The following is a 21,380-nucleotide window of genomic DNA, read 5'->3' as shown; positions in this document are numbered from 1 at the left end:
GTATTGTGTCTCACTTCAGCGATGATGAAGACCCGTTCATTTCCACACCGTATGGAGCATCTCACTGTCTGTTTCAAGATTAGCTCACTAAATGTGTCCGACAGGTAAGATACTATACTCCTAATATATGTTTGTTTCCTCTTTTCATGATCTATATAACCCTTATCCGGTCATAATTGTAATATGTCGTTAGCTGGACTGTCGCTCGTGTACTATTGAGTTGTTCATGAGAACGGTTTGTGTTTTTGTGATCGCTATAACTCTAATCTGGTCATAATTGCAATATGTCGTTAGCTGGACTCGTGCTTGTGTACTATCGAGTTGTTCATGAGACTGGTTTGTGTTTTTGTGATGGAAGAAGTGACTTTTTCATTGAATATTCGACCTGGATTAGTAACACACAGATTCTGCCGTAGTCGTTGCCTGGGTTACGTATGTGTGGAGCGGAGCGACCCTTTTGGGGGAGGGGCATGTTTGTTTTGGTGATTTGAAATATTAACAACAGTTACCAGAAAACACTTACCTCACCTTTAAAAATGCCATGGTGAAAACCTGTTAATTTATCAATGGTAAGTTAATATATATGGTGAAAAACTGTAATGTATGGGGCATTATACAGTAAAATACTGTTAAATGTACCTTTTTTGGAAGTGAAAAGGACATCTTATAATTTACAGGGAACAGCATAAATTGACATTCCCTGTGTGATATTTGATGGTTTTTCATTGACATAATAATGATGTTTCTTCTTAATTTCTCTATTTCTTGGGTTTTATGTTACATCTTATGTTGATAAATAAATGTACAGGGAGTGCAGAATTATTAGGCAAGTTGTATTTTTGAGGATTCATTTTATTATTGAACAACAACCATGTTCTCAATGAACACAAAAAACTCATTAATATCAAAGCTGAATATTTTTGGAAGTTTTAGTTTTTAGTTTGAGCTATTTTAGGGGGATATCTGTGTGTGCAGGTGACTATTACTGTGCATAATTATTAGGCAACTTAACAAAAAACAAACTTATACCCATTTCAATTATTTATTTTTACCAGTGAAACAAATATAACATCTCAACATTCACAAATATACATTTCTGATATTCAAAAACCAAACAAAAACAAATCAGTGACCAATATAGCCACCTTTCTTTGCAAGGGCACTCAAAAGCCTGCCATCCATGGATTCTGTCAGTGTTTTGATCTGTTCACCATCAACATTGCGTGCAGCAGCAACCACAGCCTCCCAGACACTGTTCAGAGAGGTGTACTGTTTTCCCTCCTTGTAAATCGCACATTTGATGATGGACCACAGGTTCTCAATGGGGTTCAGATCAGGTGAACAAGGAGGCCATATCATTAGATTTTCTTCTTTTATACCCTTTCTTGCCAGCCACGCTGTGGAGTACTTGGACGCGTGTGATGGAGCATTGTCCTGCATGAAAATCATGTTTTTCTTGAAGGATGCAGACTTCTTCCTGTACCACTGCTTGAAGAAGGCGTCTCCCAGAAACTGGCAGTAGGACTGGGAGTTGAGCTTGACTCCATCCTCAACCCGAAAAGGCCCCACAAGCTCATCTTTGATGATACTAGCCCAAACCAGTACTTCACCTCCACCTTGCTGTCGTCTGAGTCGGACTGGAGCTCTCTGCCCTTTACCAATCCAGCCACGGGCCCATCCATCTGGCCCATCAAGACTCACTCTCATTTCATCAGTCCATAAAACCTTAGAAAAATCAGTCTTGAGATATTTCTTGGCCCAGTCTTGACGTTTCAGCTTGTGTGTCTTGTTCAGTGGTGGTCGACTTTCTGCCTTTCTTACCTTGGCCATGTCTCTGAGTATTGCACACCTTGTGCTTTTGGGCACTCCAGTGATGTTGCAGCTCTGAAATATGGCCAAACTGGTGGCAAGTGGCATCTTGGCAGCTGCACGCTTGACTTTTCTCAGTTCACGGGCAGTTATTTTGCGCCTTGGTTTTTCCACACGCTTCTTGCGACCCTGTTGACTATTTTGGATGAAACGCTTGATTGTTCGATGATCACGCTTCAGAAGCTTGGCTATTTTAAGACTGCTGCATCCCTCTGCAATATATCTCACTATTTTTAACTTTTCTGAGCCTGTCAAGTCCTTCTTTTGACCCATTTTGCCAAAGGAAAGGAAGTTGCCTAATAATTATGCACACCTGATATAGGGTGTTGATGTCATTAGACCACACCCCTTCTCATTACAGAGATGCACATCACCTAATATGCTTAATTGGTAGTAGGCTTTCCAGCCTATACAGCTTGGAGTAAGACAACATGCATAACGAGGAAGATGTGGTCAAAATACTCATTTGCCTAATAATTCTGCACTCCCTGTATATTGCATTATTATCTTTTGGGAAAAGTATGATAAAAATGAAAATGTTAATATTAACCAGGTACAATTTGTAGGTTTTATGGCTTTTCAATTTGTAGGTTTTAAGGCTTGACAGTACAGTATATATACTCATACCGGTAAATATAAATATAATTATTATTTTATTTTAAACTGTAAATCCATAAAACCTACACTGTAAACTCGAATAAATTGGCAAACCTCAAATCTGAGGCAATCTGTAATATAATTAAAGGGGTGATGAATTGAGAAATCAACTTTCTCTTGAGCTTTTGATATATAAAAGGTCATAGTAATATAAGAATATCCTGCAAGTTTCGGAGCTGAAAATGTCCTTGTTAGTCAAAGAAAAGCTTTTATAGACACCAGGCCCAGAAAGCGAGAGCTCTGAAATCAGTGACGCATTAGAAGGGAAACGCCGCCTCTACAGAGAATGTAGCAAGATAACTATAATTAAAAATGAATTCAAAACCATTTACATATTACTTAATCAATTAGTTAATAGTCATGTGCCCCAACAAGTAAAGTCATAACATAACGATACCTTTATAAATCATTAGCTAATGATGAATTAAAGCAGACGACTGGAAGTTGTAATGCATGGCTTTGACCCGTTGTGGTAATTAACACATTAATTTACGCTATTAAGGAATTAATACATTATGACTTATTTAACTAATAACAATATAATGATAACTTAATCTATTAATCATGTATAATCTTCATTAGTTGCTGATGCAGTTAATAAATGGGTTAGTTCACCATTAGACTCATGATTATCTGTGCATTAATTAAGTATGAATTAATGCATATTAGTGCACCCGTATTGTAAAGTGTTACCGAAAGATCTCTACAGAAATGGCACAGAAGTTCTCGGGCGGTTGTATGAATTCTGTGAAAGCAATCTCTGGAGATCATCCTGCCTTCCCATGTTTCTCTTCCTGGGTTTCATAACACAGACCCGAGGCCCAGCGGAGAGCTCTTCCTGCCACTCAATAGAAAACACTTTTCATGTCCTTACAGGATGACAATGAGAATGTTTCGTTTTTCCTACAAAAACACTGGGACCTGTGTGAACGGCCGGCTTTCCTGAACTGTAGGAAACGCTTGGAGGGAGTGAGGAAAGTGCAGCAGGAAGCACTCGGAGCAGGGGATAGTAGAAAGTGTTCGGATACGTGTGTGTGAGCGGAGTTGTTTATGGGGATTTTCCTTCGCATCTGCATCAGGACTTCCCATCCAAACGGAAAACGGCTGGAGTTCCCTTTCTCAATTGTTCCACTATTTTAGCAATATTTTTATGCCCTCCAGTATGGCTTTCGCAATTAAATTGTGTGGTCAGGTGAACACCCTACATGAATGTGTTTGTTAGTTGTATTAAGTGTCTTTGTGGTTTCGTTTCATTTCATTGTCATTTGTAATGTACACTACTGAGACTTGCAGTCTCGTTTTGCAGCTTTGCATTCACACCCTGGTCCCTAGAGGCCCCGCAACACAAATAAGGGACCCCCTCATTATAAAGACACACTCCCACTGCTCTGATGTCAGAGACCAGCTCTCTCTCTCTCTCTCTCTCTCTCTCTCTCTCTCTCTCTATAAGGTGTCCTGCCTCTTTGGAAAAGCTCTGTAAAACTGACAAGCATCTGAGTTTGAGTCCTGCTGTACCTTTAGTAACTAGTTCGACTGATGCGCTCTGTAGCTGCTTGAATCGCTCACTTAAACAAATAGACAAGCTGACACCCTCTGAGATCTTCGGAGTTCATTAGAAAGTGGATAAACCTGCTTTTTGCATTGGGGATTTAAAAAAAAAAACTTTTTTTGGTATTGATTTTTGGGGAGAGCTTGGAAATGTGTTCTGGCAGGAATCAAAGGACAGTTATTTGCATCGTCTTCTTGTTTGTTTTATGCTCATCTAAAGGAGATGTGAGTAGATTTGATCAATTCACAGATATTGCATAAGAAATCTGTTCATCTTTGATGGTTGTGTGATCCCAAAAATGTGTCTTTGGGAAATTACAAACAGTCTATTATTGTTGTAGTTGTCCTCTGATACGTCCTAATGCTCGTTTATTTCTCTGTATTGAGCATAAAAATGTGACCCTGAGCACTTCAGCAGTCGTGCGTCTCACGGGTATATCTGTGGCAATAGCCAACAATACATTGTATGGGTCAAAATTATCCATTTTTCTTTCATGCGAAAAATCAAAAATTGTTCTATGAAGATATTTTGTAAATTTCCTACCGTCAATATATATCCAAAGTGTATTATAGTTGTAATCTGCATTGCAAAGCACTTCATTTGGACAACTTTAAATAAAGGAGATTTTCTCAATATTTTGATTTTTTTGCACCCTTAGATTCCAGATTTTCAAAAAGTTGCATCTTGACCAAATATTGTCCTATGCTAACAAACCATACGTCAATGGAAATATTATTTATTCAGCTTCCAGATGATGTATAAATCGCCCTTATGTCTAGGGTCACAAATTACTGAACAAATATTTTAGCGAGTCAGTCTATTTGCTCTATTCTCAGACATCCTAAAAATATATATATGAATATATACGAGTCCAAAAGAATGCATTTCATGTGGTACAGCTACATTTTATGTGATTCTATTTTTTATGCTTTTAGATATTTAAAGTAAAAGAAAATATACACTTCTGTTAAAAAGTTTGGGGTCAGAAAGACAGAAAATTAATTCATGCTTTTATTCGGCAAGGATGCATTAAATTGATCATAAGTGACATTTCTATTGATACAAAATATTTCTATCTCAGATAAATGCTGTTCTTGAAGAACTTGAATAATCCTGAAAAAAGCATCACAGTTTCAACGAAAATATGAAGCAGCAGAACTGTTTTTATCATTGATAATAATCATCATAAATCTTGTTTAGCAAATTCTCAAATGATAATGATTTCTACCCTTACGAAACAAAAATATATTGCAGTATATTGGAAAATATCATGCAATACATTAGGCAATATATTCACATATATGGGATTTAATATTTATATTTTCCAATATATTGCAATATATTGAAAGCGGCAATTATTTTTATATTTTGCAATATATTACATGAATATATATTATATTTTATAATACCATCAATATATTATTCCATATATTTACAATATATTAAAATATATTTCAGGTAAAATATTGGTAAATATATTTTCCTTTCGTAAGGGTGAAGGGTCATGTGACACTAAAGACTGGAGAATTGATGTTAAGTTCAGCTTTGATCACAGGAATAAATTACATTTTACATTTATATTTACAATAGAAAATGGTTCTTTTAAATTGCAATAATATTTCACAATATTACTTGGTGTGCAGGCTATACTCAAAAACCTTATTAAAATATAAAAATTTCAAACTTTTTTAAGTATAAGCATGACCTTTTGACTTTAGGCTGCATCAGGAGAATATTTCTATGGAGATCACATCAGAAATAGCTCCTAATGGTAACAACGGCTCAGTTTATCTTACACTGTATATTTATGATTCGATTCTTTAGTCACATTTCAAACACAGACACCTAAGCGAGCGTATCTTATAAACACAGGCTGACCCACTCATACAAACTCACGAAAACATTGGCCTGACAACACTTTCTGCTGAAGTGAGTGTGTGTGGCTGAGTCTCTCATCTCATGCTCGTTCCCGCAGCGCTCCCGCGGCTGCTCCCGTCCGTGCTCGTGCCCGCCGTCTGCGCCGTCCTGTCCGCGCGGGGTCAGCTGGGTCCTGGATGAGTGCGGTTGCTGTAAATTGTGCGCGCAGCAGTTTAACCAGGACTGCGGCCCTGAGCGACCCTGTGACCACATCAAGGGCCTGCACTGCCACCTAGGGGCCGGAGGGGACCCTCGACGGGGACTCTGTAGAGGTACATTTACATTATATCATTTAGCAGACGCTTTTATCCAAAGCGACTTGCAAAAAGAGGAGAGCAATAGAAGCAACGGTCACTTGTTGTGTCTATTTTGCACTCTTGATATTATAGTGTCACCCCTACATTGCTATCCCCTTTTTTTGTGGTTCATGGCTGATTTGTGGTTTGTATCACCAAAAGATTCCCTGAGATTTTGTGTTTTTGCGTATTTCCCGTACCTTTCCTATGCCGGTCATTTTTGACCGCGAGGGAGACAAGTGTGACTATTTTTTTTACGACCATTTAACATATTCGAATCACCTTCAAAATATCTTCCCTTGTGTTCAGCTGAAGAAAGAAATTCATACAGGTTTGAAACAACTTGAGTTCGAGTAAAGGATGACAGAATTATCATTTTAAAGTGAACTATCCATTTAATTGAGCTTTGTAAATAAACTTGCCCTGCCTATCACTTACCTAGCTATTGTCATGTATTATGAAAATGTAAATGTGTGCATTGAGAAGCTAAACTGATTAAAGTGTGATGGTAAAGCTGATTCCATCATCATCACCCAGGCTTTTAAACTTAAAAATTAAAGAGAACTATCCCTTTAAAATAAAATGGAATCCAAAAGTGATTCACTTATTTTTATGTGATATTAAATAATTTGCACAGAGTAACTCCATCCGAGACTCTTGACTAAATGACTCATGAGCGCTGTTGTGTGTGTGTGTGTGTGTGTGTGTGTGTGTCAGCTGAGGCTCAGGGCCGTCCGTGTGAGTTTGGTGGGCGTGTGTATCAGCACGGAGAGGACTTCCAGCCCAGCTGCCAGCACCAGTGCAGCTGTATGGACGGTGTGGTGGGCTGCATGCCTCTGTGCCCACACAACATCCCTCTGCCCGGCACACACTGCGCCAATCCCCGGCTGGAGACGCCGCCGGGCCGCTGCTGTGAGGAGTGGCTGTGTGACCACGACAACAGCATTAGGGAGGAGCCGCCGGACCCCCGTCCCAAACACAGCCCGTCCAACCGCATCAGCAGACTCCTGCCCAGGACCGGCTCCTTTCAAGGTATTATATTCACGTCCGAGATGTAGGTGTGTTTGTTTCTTCAGGAGAACACAAATGAAGGTTTTTAACTCAACCGTTGCTCGTATAATGCGTGTCAATGGGATGTATTTCTATGAGAGTAAAAAACACACAGACATACAAATCCATATTAAACCCTGCGGCTCGTGGAGACACATTGATCTCTTAAGACACGAAACTATCGCTTTCTGTGAGAAACACAACAGTATTTGTGTTATTTTTTACCTCATATCAGACGAATCTCATTTAGTGTTCCCAGCGGCATTACTTCCCCCGGAAGAAGGTAAAATACTGGCGCGGTCATAGATACAGTATTGTTCAAAATAATAGCAGTACAATGTGACTAACCAGAATAATCAAGGTTTTTAGTATATTTTTTATTGCTACGTGGCAAACAAGTTACCAGTAGGTTCAGTAGATTGTCAGAAAACAAACAAGACCCAGCATTCATGATATGCACGCTCTTAAGGCTGTGCAATTGGGCAATTAGTTGAATTAGTTGAAAGGGGTGTGTTCAAAAAAATAGCAGTGTGGCATTCAATCACTGAGGTCATCAATTTTGTGAAGAAACAGGTGTGAATCAGGTGGCCCCTATTTAAGGATGAAGCCAACACTTGTTGAACATGCATTTGAAAGCTGAGGAAAATGGGTCGTTCAAGACATTGTTCAGAAGAACAGCGTACTTTGATTAAAAAGTTGATTAGAGAGGGGAAAACCTATAAAGAGGTGCAAAAAATGATAGGCTGTTCAGCTAAAATGATCTCCAATGCCTTAAAATGGAGAGCAAAACCAGAGAGACGTGGAAGAAAACGGAAGACAACCATCAAAATGGATAGAAGAATAACCAGAATGGCAAAGGCTCAGCCAATGATCACCTCCAGGATGATCAAAGACAGTCTGGAGTTACCTGTAAGTACTGTGACAGTTAGAAGACGTCTGTGTGAAGCTAATCTATTTTCAAGAATCCCCCGCAAAGTCCCTCTGTTAAAAAAAAGGCATGTGCAGAAGAGGTTACAATTTGCCAAAGAACACATCAACTGGCCTAAAGAGAAATGGAGGAACATTTTGTGGACTGATGAGAGTAAAATTGTTCTTTTTGGGTCCAAGGGCCACAGGCAGTTTGTGAGACGACCCCCAAACTCTGAATTCAAGCCACAGTACACAGTGAAGACAGTGAAGCATGGAGGTGCAAGCATCATGATATGGGCATGTTTCTCCTAATATGGTGTTGGGCCTATTTATCGCATACCAGGGATCATGGATCAGTTTGCATATGTTAAAATACTTGAAGAGGTCATGTTGCCCTATGCTGAAGAGGACATGCCCTTGAAACGGTTGTTTCAACAAGACAATGACCCAAAACACACTAGTAAACGGGCAAAGTCTTGGTTCCAAACCAACAAAATTAATGTTATGGAGTGGCCAGCCCAATCTCCAGACCTTAATCCAATTGAGAACTTGTGGGGTGATATCAAAAATGCTGTTTCTGAAGCAAAACCAAGAAATGTGAATGAATTGTGGAATGTTGTTAAAGAATCATGGAGTGGAATAACAGCTGAGAGGTGCCACAAGTTGGTTGACTCCATGCCACACAGATGTCAAGCAGTTTTAAAAAACTGTGGTCATACAACTAAATATTAGTTTAGCGATTCACAGGATTGCTAAATCCCAGAAAAAAAAAATGTTTGTACAAAATAGTTTTGAGTTTGTACAGTCAAAGGTAGACACTGCTATTTTTTTGAACACACCCCTTTCAACTAATTGCCCAATTGCACAGCCTTAAGAGCGTGCATATCATGAATGCTGGGTCTCATTTGTTTTCTGAGAATCTACTGAACCTACTGGTAACTTGTTTGCCACGTAGCAATAAAAATATACTAAAAACCTTGATTATTCTGGTTAGTCACATTGTACTGCTATTATTTTGAACAATACTGTATATATTTACATCCGATCCGCGCAGGCACTAATGAGGATAAGCAGATAAACATCACATTCTCATTTTTGGGTGAACTATCCCGTTTAACAAGACACACCTGAAATCAATGAACCAATGAGAACGCGACCCATAGAACAGGGAACCAATCAGAACATGACACATGAGGCCAGAGGAGCAAATGACAGGATCACATGATGGGATAAGCGAATCACATGACAAAAAGGAACCATGACTATGAAAACTACGAAAATAAAAGACATGAAAACAAACATGAACCAAAACCAAACGTGACAAATAATAATTTAATGATTATTTTGTTTCAAGTAAGTGAATAGTTTTTATGATTATGGTTTTAGTTTTAGTTAAAGCTGGGGTAAGTGCTATCTTGAAACCGTTGTTGATATTTCAAATCACCAAAACAAACACGGCCCTCCCCCAAAAGGGTCGCTCCGCCCCACACATACGTAACCCAGGCAACGACTACGGCAGAATCTGTGTGTAACTTATACAGGTCGAATATTCAATGAAAAAGTCACTTCTTTAATGACAAAAACACAAACCGTTCTCATGAACAACTCGATAGTACACAAGCACGAGTCCAGCTAATGACATATTGCAATTATGACCAGATTAGAGTTATAGCGATCACAAAAACACAAACCGTTCTCATGAACAACTCGATAGTACACGAGCGACAGTCCGACTAACGACATATTACAATTATGACCAGATAAGGGTTATATAGATCATGAAAAGAGGAAACAAACATATATTAGGAGTATAGTATCTTACCTGTCGGACACATTTAGTGAGCTGATCTTGAAACAGACAGTAAGATGCTCCATACGGTGTGGAAATGAACGGGTCTTCATCATCGCTGAAGTGAGACACAATACGATCGCAAATGGACTAACAAGCGAACATGACACACAAGCATAGTCAAGCAAAAGCAGCATATATTAGTTCTCGGCTAATGTCCGTCGTGTGTGTCATGTGTTTTTAATAATGACGTGCCCTGAGCCTCTCTTCTCACCATCATTAGTAGACACGCCCCTTACTGCTGATTGGCCACAAGTTTGTTATTGGACTCAGCCGGAGTCCGTTTTGTAAAACGGTTTTGAAATAACACTTACCCCACCTTTAACTATATAGCCCTGGTTCATAACCCTCATGTTCTCTTGAGATTAAATTTACTGAGAATAAATTCAAGTAAAGATTTAATAGTGGAAAAATAAAAGATTATTATATATTATAACATTATAAAATCATTTATAAAAAAAAGACTTAATTATTTATTACCTATAACAAAAAACAGAACAATGTCTAAAAGCTGATATGTGATGGTGTACAGCAAACAAGCTAAAAAAACACAGAAGTAAGTTTTTATAAGCTGCCGTCCCCAAAAAACGAGCATTTAAGGAGACAAAAGTGCATACAGGCAATTAGACGTGAAGCTACAGCAAGAAGAATGGGTCAATTTTGGGATCCTGACACTCAGTATGTCTCAGTATGCCTACATGTGCAGTAAACATGCTGTAAAATATCCAAATGTCAGTTTTATATATGATATTTCTTGTTGCTGGTTACGTTCCCCTCCAGTGTGTGTAGTTCTCAGAGTAATATAACATGCAGCGCTCTGTCTCAATCACCTGTATCCACTTTTGTGTCCTTAAACGCTCGTTTTTTGGGTTGTTGGGTTGTCGAAAAAAACAAAGTTCTGTGTTTTTTTAGCTTGTTTGCTGTACATCTTGTCACATATCAGCTTTAAGACATTGTTGTGTTTTTTATAAACAACAATGACAAAGAGGCCGCTTCATGAAATACAAAGTCAATGGAGAGCGTTTGCTTGTCCAACACCCGGGCGGGCGTTGTTTTCAGATTATGACGCATGTTGCTCTGTCTCTATCCCAATTTGCATACTTATGCACTTTTCTGTGTCGTTTTGTAGTGTAAATAGTGTGAGTTGTGTGTTCACACTGAAAGTCCAACAAAAAAAATGGCAGTAAATGGCTAGCCACCTGTAACCACGCCCTTAATTATGCAGAACTTCAAGGCTTTATATAACGTAAAATAATGAGTTATAAAAAAATCACCCCCCTCACAGTTGTCATGAAGGTCAAAATTAGCCGTATAGGCCAAAACCACAATTTGTACCAGGCTATAAACATGTTTTTTTCTGCTGTAAAGTTGAGAATTTTAACATGGGGCTCAATGAGATTCTGCTCCTTCTGGAGCCTGTGTCTAGTGGCCAGTCGAGGAATTGCAGTTTACATTACTTCTGTATTGGCTTCAAGAGAGATCGCCGGAGGTTGCCGCTTGTGTATAACCAGTGTTGCCACAGTTACTTTGAAAAAGTAATCTGATTACTGATTACTTAGTTAAAGTAACTTAGTTACTTTACTTAGTAACTTAGTTACTTAGTTTACTTAATACTTAGTTAAAGTTAAAGTAACTTAGTTACTTTACAGATTACTTGATTTTAAAAGTAACTAAGTAAGATTACAAGTTACTTTATTAGTTACATTCAGCAGTTGCCGACAGCACCCCTGCCGCCTCAACACAGAAATGACAACCGGTTTTGGCAACACTCACTTTATTGGAAGTGCATTTTTAACAGTAACGTCAACAATGTATCTCCTGACATTTTAAGTTTAAATTAAAAAATATTTCCTGAAAAAATACTCTCCCCGAGACACAAGAAGAAAGCAAAAATATATATTTTTATTTTTTACTAGGGAAAATGACTAAAATAATAACTCACAGTGACTTGGATAAGTTGTTTTAATCTGATTACTGGTTTGGAAATAGTAACGCATTAGATTACTCATGCTGGAAAATAGTAGTCAGATTAGAGTAATGCGTTATTAAGTAACTAAGTTGCTGGCATCACTGTGTATAACACCGTACACTTAAGCAACATTTAATCTAGAAACCACAAAGGTGAAATGCTTTCTTTATGGTTGTCTTTTTCCATTAACCCTGCAGAGTGGGCGTCTGTGCCGGTGTCTATGGTTCCTTTCCCATCTTCCGAATGTTTCCCACAGACCACCGACTGGTCAGAATGCTCCACTTCCTGCGGGTTTGGCATCTCAAGTCGTGTGACCAATAGCAATGCACAGTGCAAGCTGGTTAAAGAGACACGCCTTTGCCAGATCCGAGAATGTGACATAACTCCAGCTGTGAAGGTGAGATATATGTAATGAGTACACATACTGTACATTCAATCATCTATACGTACAGTTTATACCTATATGGTCCTAAGACTTCCACAGAAGATATATGTGACCATGGACCACAAAACCAGTCACAGGGGTCAATTTGTGAGATTTAGACATCATCTGAAAGCTGAACAAATTAGTTTTCCATTGATGTGTGGTTTGTTAGGATAGGACAATATTTGAAAATCTGAGGGTGGATAGATGATTGAGGCGCCATCTTCTGCTCAGACGCATTCGCCAAACAGTGCATTATGGGTATTCATTAAGTGTACATCAGTTGTAGATGTTATTGCAGTGCATTGTGGGATTGATTGAGTGCACTCAATAACGCCCCTTAAGGTTTTGGACATAACTACTAATGCACTGTAAAGTGCATTAGTAAACTATTAAACTAATTAGTAAACTAACACTGTAAAGTTGGCAAAACTCAAAAAAAAAAATTTCAAAAAAGAAAAAGAAAAAAAAGAGAGCAATCAGTTAGATACTCACGGAACTCATCTCTTCCGTGAGCATTTAATCTTACATTAATAATAAAAAAAAAAAAAAAATTTCCCCCTCTATTTCTCCTTTCTTCTTTCCTTTTCTGGTCTTTGCTACTCTGAGTAGTATACAAATCTTGGTATTTAGGGCACTTTTTGTGTTTCGTTGCCTCTTCTTGACGGATCGCTTCCTGTTCTCCTAAGTTGTAAGTCGCTTTGGATAAAAGCGTCTGCTAAATGCATAAATGTAAATGTAGATAAAATTTAGGTTAAAGGGCTTAACTAAGCAGACCTTGCAGATGTTTATTCTGTACTCATACCCCCCCCCCCCCCCCCCCCCCCCATATAACCCAACATAACAGAAGCTCTTCTAAACTAATGAAACAAAACATCAAACACTACAATATCTCCACCTCAACTCTAATCATGCACAAAAAAAGCATGCTGGGAAATCGAAATCCCAGCCCAGTTTCGGTTAAATTAAAGTTTATAAAACTCAAACAAACAGTTCAGATTACTTGAAATGTGTCAGTTTTGAGAGAAAAAGAAGAAGTACTCAAAAATTGAACTAATTTGTTTAATTTGAGTTTTGAGTTGGCTCGACTCAAACCAATTCTTTATTTTAAGCGTAAGAGTTTATAGTGTGGCTGTTCCCTCAAATAGTGCCCTTTTTAGGGGGCATAGGGGGCAATTTCGGACAGTGTTCGCATTGGCTGATCTAGCCTGAAATTGCTTTTTAACACTATTTGAGAAGAAGATGTGAGCAGTTTTTATGATTACAGGATTTCTCCATTCAAGTCGATATGGCTTGAATGACCGAAATTACTGTCAAGGAGGCGTAGCAAATACGGCCGCCGAGAGAACAGACTTTCCTTGGCAAAACCCACTCCAAACTATCTTACATTTACATTTATGCATTTGGCAGACGCTTTAATCCAAAGCGACTTACATAGCATTCAATGTACACATTTTTTTTTTTTTACATTATTGTAAGTTCTTACTTTCCCTGGGAATCGAACCCATGACCTTGGCATTGCTAGCGCCATGCTCTACTGGTTGAGCTACAGGAAAGCTAGGAAATGCATCTTTGAGCATGAGAAATTGGTGTACCTTAAACCGTGATTACATATTTGTATGAATGTATTATTAAAGTGATACTTCACCCAAAAATGAGAATGTGATGTTTATCTGCTGACCCCCAGTGCATCCAACATGTAGGTGTGTTTGTTTCTTCAGGAGAACACAAATAAAGATTTTTAACTCAACCGTTGCTGTGTGTCAGTCATATAATGGGGTGAATGGGTAACAATTCTATGAGAGCAAAACAAACATGCTTAGACAACAAGCACAAAGAGCTCTGTGGCTCATGACGACACATTGATATCTTAAGACACAAAGCGATCAGTTTGTGTGAGAAATCGAGCCGTATTTATATATTTTTTTACCTCAAATAGAACGCTTTGGCTCGTATATCCGCTCGAGCAAGAGCATGGATATTGACCTTACCGGAAGTGTGTGCGTTCCAGGCTGTTGGATATAGCGTTGTATTCGAGGTAAAAATAAATATATATATATAAATACGGCTCGATTTCTCATTTCTGATCGTTTTGTGTCTTAAGATATCAATGTGTCGTCATGAGCCACAGGGCTCTTTGTGCATGTTGTCTAAGCATGTTTTTTTTGCTCTCATAGAATTGTTACCCATTCACCCTATTATATGACTGACACACAGCAACGGTTGAGTTAAAAATCTTCATTTATGTCCTACTGAAGAAACAAACACACCTACATGTTGGATGCACTGGGGGTAAGCAGATAAACATCACATTCTCATTTTTGGGTGAACTATCCCTTTAAGCTTATTAATGGTTTCTTATGTCGTTCAGAGAGGAAAGAAGTGTCGACGGACAGTGAGGTCTCGGGAAGCAGAGCAGATGACGTTTGCCGGCTGCTCGACGGCTCGCCGTTACCGGCCTCGCTCGTGTGGCTCGTGTGTGGATGGCCGGTGCTGTCAGCCCTCCACGGCCCGAACGGTGCGTCTGCGGTTCAGCTGCCCCGACGGCGAAGACATCACACGAAACGTCATGTGGATCCAGCGCTGCCGGTGCAGCAAGAGCTTGTGCAGGGTTCAGAGAGAGCGCTCCTCGCCCACCGTCAGCCTTCATAACGACATACACACCTTTTCCCACTGAACACACAACGCGCCATCATTGCATAATGGCTAAAACTCACTTATTTGACACTCAAAGGACGTTCCCCGTTCTCAGGACTGTAGAATAGTAATCTTCCCTTCTCTCAGCTGCCGCATTTCTGTTCTAGATTTGTATACAGTTATTGCACTTTATGTATTTCTCTTTTGCTTTGGCCTGTTTTCGTGTGAATCTCACACTGCAAAAAATGCTTTTCTTACTTAGTATTTTTGTCTTTAGTCCAAACATCTAAAAATTCTTAAATCAAGAATAATTACTAGACAAGCAATATTAATAGTCTTGTTTTGAGAAAAAATAACTCAAAATGAAGAGAGTTTTTGCTTAAAATAAGATAAATAATCTGCCAGTGGGGTAAATAAAATAATCTAAAAACAACATTATTTTACTTACCTCACTGGCAGATTATTTATCTTATTTTAAGCAAAAACTCTAAATTTTGAGTTATTTTTTATCAAAACAAGACTATTAATATTGCTTGTGTAGTAAATGTTTCATAATGTAAGAATTTTTAGATATTTAGAATAGAAACAAGACAAAAACACTAAATAAGAAATGCATTTTTTGCAGTGCATCTAAGCATGTCCAGGTGACATTTCTTGACAGGTTTCGTGAGATTTGCCCAACACTCTCCTCATAGGCACCTGGACATATACTGTTTGTAAAATCTTTCTGATTTTATTTATTCTGCTGTTTTTAGCTTTTATATCTTCAAGTGAATATATTTGGCACTCGACGGTTAAGAAAATGCACTAGTAATGATATTAGGAGTTACCTGATTAAGGGATAAACGGAAGATAAGACTTTTTTTGTTGTTGCTTTAAACTAATATATATTTTCTGTCCATTCTTTGCAGAGTGTTTACTCTGTATACAGATGTCTTTAAAGAGTTTATGTGTGGAAGAATGCAGGATGTGTGTGTGACGGAGACTGGCTTTGTCTTCTGTAAAGTGTACAGGCTTCACTACCGGTGGAGTGACTCTCTGAGACTGCTTCATTTTTCGGGGCATACTTTAATTTCTAGACGCTCTCTTGTATTGGAGTTGTTGGACAACGACTGTTTGTATAGTTAAGATGTTGAATATAAATTACTTTGCTGATCAGTTTGTGTCACAAAAAAATAAAAGGTTTTCAGGAAAAATGCATGTTTGATTGATTCTGTGCTTGCCTCAACAAACTTAAGAATGACTTAAAATATTTAAATTACGTAAGTAAATGAATCTACTAACTAATTGTGGACTAGGCAATGATTTTGCCTTAATTCAATTAGGACATTGAAGGGGGTCATGAACCGCATTGTTTTATTAATTTTCCCTGGGGTGCACAGTATGATTTTTACATCAACTTTTTCATAATTTAGAAATAAAAGGCATTTTAGCCTCTGCATTGAGACTGCACTGCTATCTCATCATTGTAACCTGATTTCTGCACACTAACGAATGCCTTCATCGTTACTAACAGTGCAAACACAAAGTAAATAAGAGATTTGTTGATTATTGGGAGTTTTGACACGAGTCCAGAACTCAGTCTCTGATAAACCAGAGATTGTAAAGGAAGAGTCTTTGATAGTTTTCTATATATAATTTAATCAATTTAAATAACATTATTTTCATCTACTAAGAGAAACGATGTTAAATTGAGCGGTTTGATTTACTTATACACAGACAAAGAACATCTGACTGTACATGATTGCTCAGATCAGGCGTTAGAATGAACACGGTTACTCTCATGTTGTGAGTACTGTCGAGATCATATCGTAAAAGTCTGTTTGCAAAGCCAGTGCCGAAACTGCGTCTGATTTCCCAAAGAATCCACAGTGAAATGAAGCGAATGCAAATAAATAAAGCTCAACTGAGACTCACATTGATGAAGATGAAGAAGCTCATTCCTAGCATTAGGATCCTTTGGAAGGTAATGTTATTTTCAGTCGCTCTTCTCTTCTCGTCATCTCACTAACACTCCAGTGGGCGGGGCCAAAGTTGTGATGATGAAGTAGGCGTTGATCTTCTTCTGTCCTTCACCCAATGAGTCGTTCTCTGGGCTTGGGGACAATAAAAGCTGCTTTTGGACTAACAAGGAGGTTTTCAGTTCTGAAACTTACAGGATATTCTTATAGTATGATGACCTCTTTATGTGTCAAAAGCTCAAGGAAATTTTGATTTCTCAGTTCATGTGACCTTTAAATAGCTTTTATAAACGTACCCTAAAAAACATTACTGATGTGCATCTTGAGACAAAACAATGGCACTGGCATTTAAGATATCTCAGTGCAAGTTGCATTCAGTTAAAACAACTAAAACATGTATTTTAGAGAGAGAGAGAGAGAGAGAGAGAGAGAGAGAGAGAGAAAGAGAGAGAGAGAGAGAGAGAGAGAGAGAGAGAGAGAGAGAGAGAGAGAGAGAGAGAGAGAGAGAGAGAGAGAGAATGACGATTGGTCGAGGTCTCACACTCTCTTGGCTTTGCAATACAAACATCACAGCCGGCTTTTAAATTCCACACTCTTCTCTGCCAAGCTGTTCTTCCTCCATATATCCATATGCATATTGCCCTCAATCATCTCTTTATGCAGTTTAGAGGATCACTTAAACCCAAACCACATAAAGGCCCGTTCACACTAAAGACGATAACTAATTATTCTAAATAAAGAAGAACAGCAGTCAAGCACAACTAACGTCACAGAGGAAAGATAGCTTATTGCTGGAAACACTTTCAGAATGTTTTTTTTTAGCTGATGAATGATAAAAATATCAGCCAATGAGAATCCATTCTGCTGTAACAAGCTAGAGCAATTAAAAAGATAGAAGATAAAACTGCAGCGCACTTGGAAAAAACAAGACAACATCATCCGGCGGTGTGGACGCTAATATAGTTATATCTTTATCTTTATGGTAATGTGAACTGTCTGATCGTTCCCTATCCCCTATATAGAGCACTGTCTGATCGTTCCCTATCCCCTATATAGTGCACTGTCTGATCGTTCCCTATCCCCTATACAGTGCACTGTCTGATCGTTCCCTATCCCCTATATAGTGCACTGTCTGATCGTTCCCTATCCCCTATATAGTGCACTGTCTGATCGTTCCCTATCCCCTATACAGTGCACTGTCTGATCGTTCCCTATCCCCTATATAGAGCACTGTCTGATCGTTCCCTATCCCCTATATAGTGCACTGTCTGATCGTTCCCTATCCCCTATACAGTGCACTGTCTGATCGTTCCCTATCCCCTATATAGAGCACTGTCTGATCGTTCCCTATCCCCTATATAGTGCACTGTCTGATCGTTCCCTATCCCCTATATAGTGCACTGTCTGATCGTTCCCTATCCCCTATATAGAGCACTGTCTGATCGTTCCCTATCCCCTATATAGTGCACTGTCTGATCGTTCCCTATCCCCTACATAGAGCACTGTCTGATCGTTCCCTATCCCCTATATAGTGCACTGTCTGATCGTTCCCTATCCCCTATATAGAGCACTGTCTGATCGTTCCCTATCCCCTATATAGTGCACTGTCTGATCGTTCCCTATCCCCTATATAGTGCACTGTCTGATCGTTCCCTATCCCCTATATAGAGCACTGTCTGATCGTTCCCTATCCCCTATATAGTGCACTGTCTGATCGTTCCCTATCCCCTATATAGTGCACTGTCTGATCGTTCCCTATCCCCTATACAGTGCACTGTCTGATCGTTCCCTATCCCCTATATAGAGCACTGTCTGATCGTTCCCTATCCCCTATATAGTGCACTGTCTGATCGTTCCCTATCCCCTATATAGTGCACTGTCTGATCGTTCCCTATCCCCTATATAGAGCACTGTCTGATCGTTCCCTATCCCCTATATAGTGCACTGTCTGATCGTTCCCTATCCCCTACATAGAGCACTGTCTGATCGTTCCCTATCCCCTATATAGTGCACTGTCTGATCGTTCCCTATCCCCTATATAGAGCACTGTCTGATCGTTCCCTATCCCCTGTATAGTGCACTGTCTGATTGTTCCCTATCCCCTATATAGAGCACTGTCTGATCGTTCCCTATCCCCTATGTAGTGCACTGTCTGATCGTCCCCTATCCCCTATATAGAGCACTGTCTGATCGTTCCCTATCCCCTATATAGAGCACTGTCTGATCGTTCCCTATCCCCTATATAGAGCACTGTCTGATCGTTCCCTATCCCCTATATAGGACACTGTCTGATCGTTCCCTATCCCCTATATAGAGCACTGTTTGATCGTTCCCTATCCCCTATATAGAGCACTGCACTGTCTGATCGTTCCCTATCCCCTATATAGCGCACTGCACTGTCTGATCGTTCCCTATCCCCTATATAGCGCACTGTCTGATCGTTCCCTATCCCCTATATAGCGCACTGTCTGATCGTTCCCTATCCCCTATATAGCGCACTGTCTGATCGTTCCCTATCCCCTATAAAACGCACTGTCTGATCGTTCCCTATCCCCTATATAGTGCACTGTCTGATCGTTCCCTATCCCCTATATAGTGCACTGTCTGATCGTTCCCTATCCCCTATATAGTGCACTGTCTGATCGTTCCCTATCCCCTATATAGAGCACTGTCTGATCGTTCCCTGTCCCCTATATAGTGAACTGTCTGATCGTTCCCTATCCCCTATATAGTGCACTGTCTGATCGTTCCCTATCCCCTATATAGAGCACTGTCTGATCGTTCCCTATCCCCTATATAGCGCACTGTCTGATCGTTCCCTATCCCCTATATAGTGCACTGTCTAATCGTTCCCTATCCCCTATAGAGTGCACTGTCTGATCGTTCCCTATCCCCTATATAGAGCACTGTCAGATCGTTCCCTATCCCCTATATAGAGCACTGTCAGATCGTTCCCTATCCCCTATATAGAGCACTGTCTGATCGTTCCCTATCCCCTATATAGCGCACTGTCTGATCGTTCCCTATCCCCTATAAAGCGCACTGTCTGATCGTTCCCTATCCCCTATATAGTGCACTGTCTGATCGTTCCCTATCCCCTATATAGTGCACTGTCTGATATTTCCCTATCCCCTATATAGAGCACTGTCTGATCGTTCCCTATCCCCTATATAGTGCACTGTCTGATCATTCCCTATCCCCTATATAGAGCACTCTCTGATCGTTCCCTATCCCCTATATAGTGCACTGTCTGATCGTTCCCTATCCCCTATATAGAGCACTGTCTGATCGTTCCCTATCCCCTATATAGTGCACTGTCTGATCGTTCCCTATCCCCTATATAGTGCACTGTCTGATCATTCCCTATCCCCTATATAGTGCACTGTCTGATCGTTCCCTATCCCCTATATAGTGCACTGTCTGATCATTCCCTATCCCCTATATAGTTCACTGTCTGATCATTCCCTATCCCCTATATAGTGCACTGTCTGATCGTTCCCTATCCCCTATATAGAGCACTGTCTGATCGTTCCCTATACCCTATATAGTGCACTGTCTGATCGTCCCCTATCCCCTATATAGTGCACTGTCTGATCGTCCCCTATCCCCTATATAGTGCACTGTCTGATCGTTCCCTATCGCCTATATAGTGCACTGACTGATCGTTCCCTATCCCCTATATAGAGCACTGTCTGATCGTTCCCTATCCCCTATATAGAGCACTGTCTGATCGTTCCCTATCCCCTATATAGAGCACTGTCTGATCGTTCCCTATCCCCTATATAGTGCACTGTCTGATCGTTCCCTATCCCCTATATAGTGCACTGTCTGATCGTTCCCTATCCCCTATATAGAGCACTGTCTGATCGTTCCCTATCCCCTATATAGAGCACTGTCTGATCGTTCCCTATCCCCTATATAGTGCACTGTCTGATCGTTCCCTATCCCCTATATAGTGCACTGTGCACTGATAGTAAATCTGTGAACATATGATCGATTTCAGTCACAGCTCTAGCGTCTGTTTATAATGTAGGGGGCGGGGCTTCAGATTCTAGAGAGCAGTTGATTGGACAGAAAGACCGTAAAGAAAACTGCGGTCTTAAAAGAAGAAAGAAGTAAATGAAGAGATGTCACACCACTCAGCTCTATATTTCTTCACGCCCTGACGAAACTTACCAATTCACAAGATTAACAGAATGCATAGCTGATATAAAAAATTGGATAACTAGTAGTAAACCAGATTATGGACCTGCACCTGGACATGACAAATGCTTCCCTGAAATATCTGCGTGT

At 39.7% G+C, this 21,380-nt stretch overlaps 1 protein-coding gene across 2 annotated transcripts; it reads left to right on the top strand.

Annotated features, from left to right (window-relative positions):
* The first annotated feature begins 3,347 nt into the window (after positions 1–3,347).
* On the top strand, positions 3,348–15,433 carry ccn1l2 (cellular communication network factor 1, like 2). 2 transcript variants are annotated; one of them, XR_010897343.1, is made up of 6 exons: positions 3,348–4,299; positions 6,051–6,264; positions 7,006–7,320; positions 12,263–12,462; positions 14,667–14,781; positions 14,861–14,994. XR_010897343.1 is itself a non-coding variant. In XM_067412441.1 (5 exons), the coding sequence occupies exons 1-5, from the start codon at positions 4,225–4,227 to the stop codon at positions 15,164–15,166; spliced, it is 1,110 nt and encodes a 369-aa protein (XP_067268542.1). In that variant the 5' UTR covers positions 3,363–4,224; the 3' UTR covers positions 15,167–15,433. The 2 variants fall into 2 exon arrangements, 1 of the variants encoding a protein (XP_067268542.1); XM_067412441.1 differs by lacking the exon at positions 14,667–14,781 and having other exon boundaries at positions 3,363–4,299; positions 14,861–15,433.
* Positions 15,434–21,380: the final 5,947 nt, after the last annotated feature.

The sequence above is a fragment of the Pseudorasbora parva genome, chromosome 13 (genome assembly GCF_024679245.1).
Source record: "Pseudorasbora parva isolate DD20220531a chromosome 13, ASM2467924v1, whole genome shotgun sequence".
Lineage (NCBI taxonomy): Eukaryota > Metazoa > Chordata > Actinopteri > Cypriniformes > Gobionidae > Pseudorasbora > Pseudorasbora parva.
Note: the sequence above shows the minus strand (reverse complement) of the source record. Positions and strands in the feature narration are given on the sequence as shown.

What these genes read in the sequence shown, in the direction of transcription:
- ccn1l2 (XM_067412441.1), top strand. Translation starts at nt 4,225, where the DNA reads ATGTGTTCTGGCAGGAATCAAAGGACAGTTATTTGCATCGTCTTCTTG. An exon ending in CAGGACCGGCTCCTTTCAAG is followed by an intron (nt 7,321 to 12,262) that starts GTATTATATTCA and finishes TTAACCCTGCAG; the next exon opens with AGTGGGCGTCTGTGCCGGTG. An exon ending in ACATAACTCCAGCTGTGAAG is followed by an intron (nt 12,463 to 14,860) that starts GTGAGATATATG and finishes TATGTCGTTCAG; the next exon opens with AGAGGAAAGAAGTGTCGACG.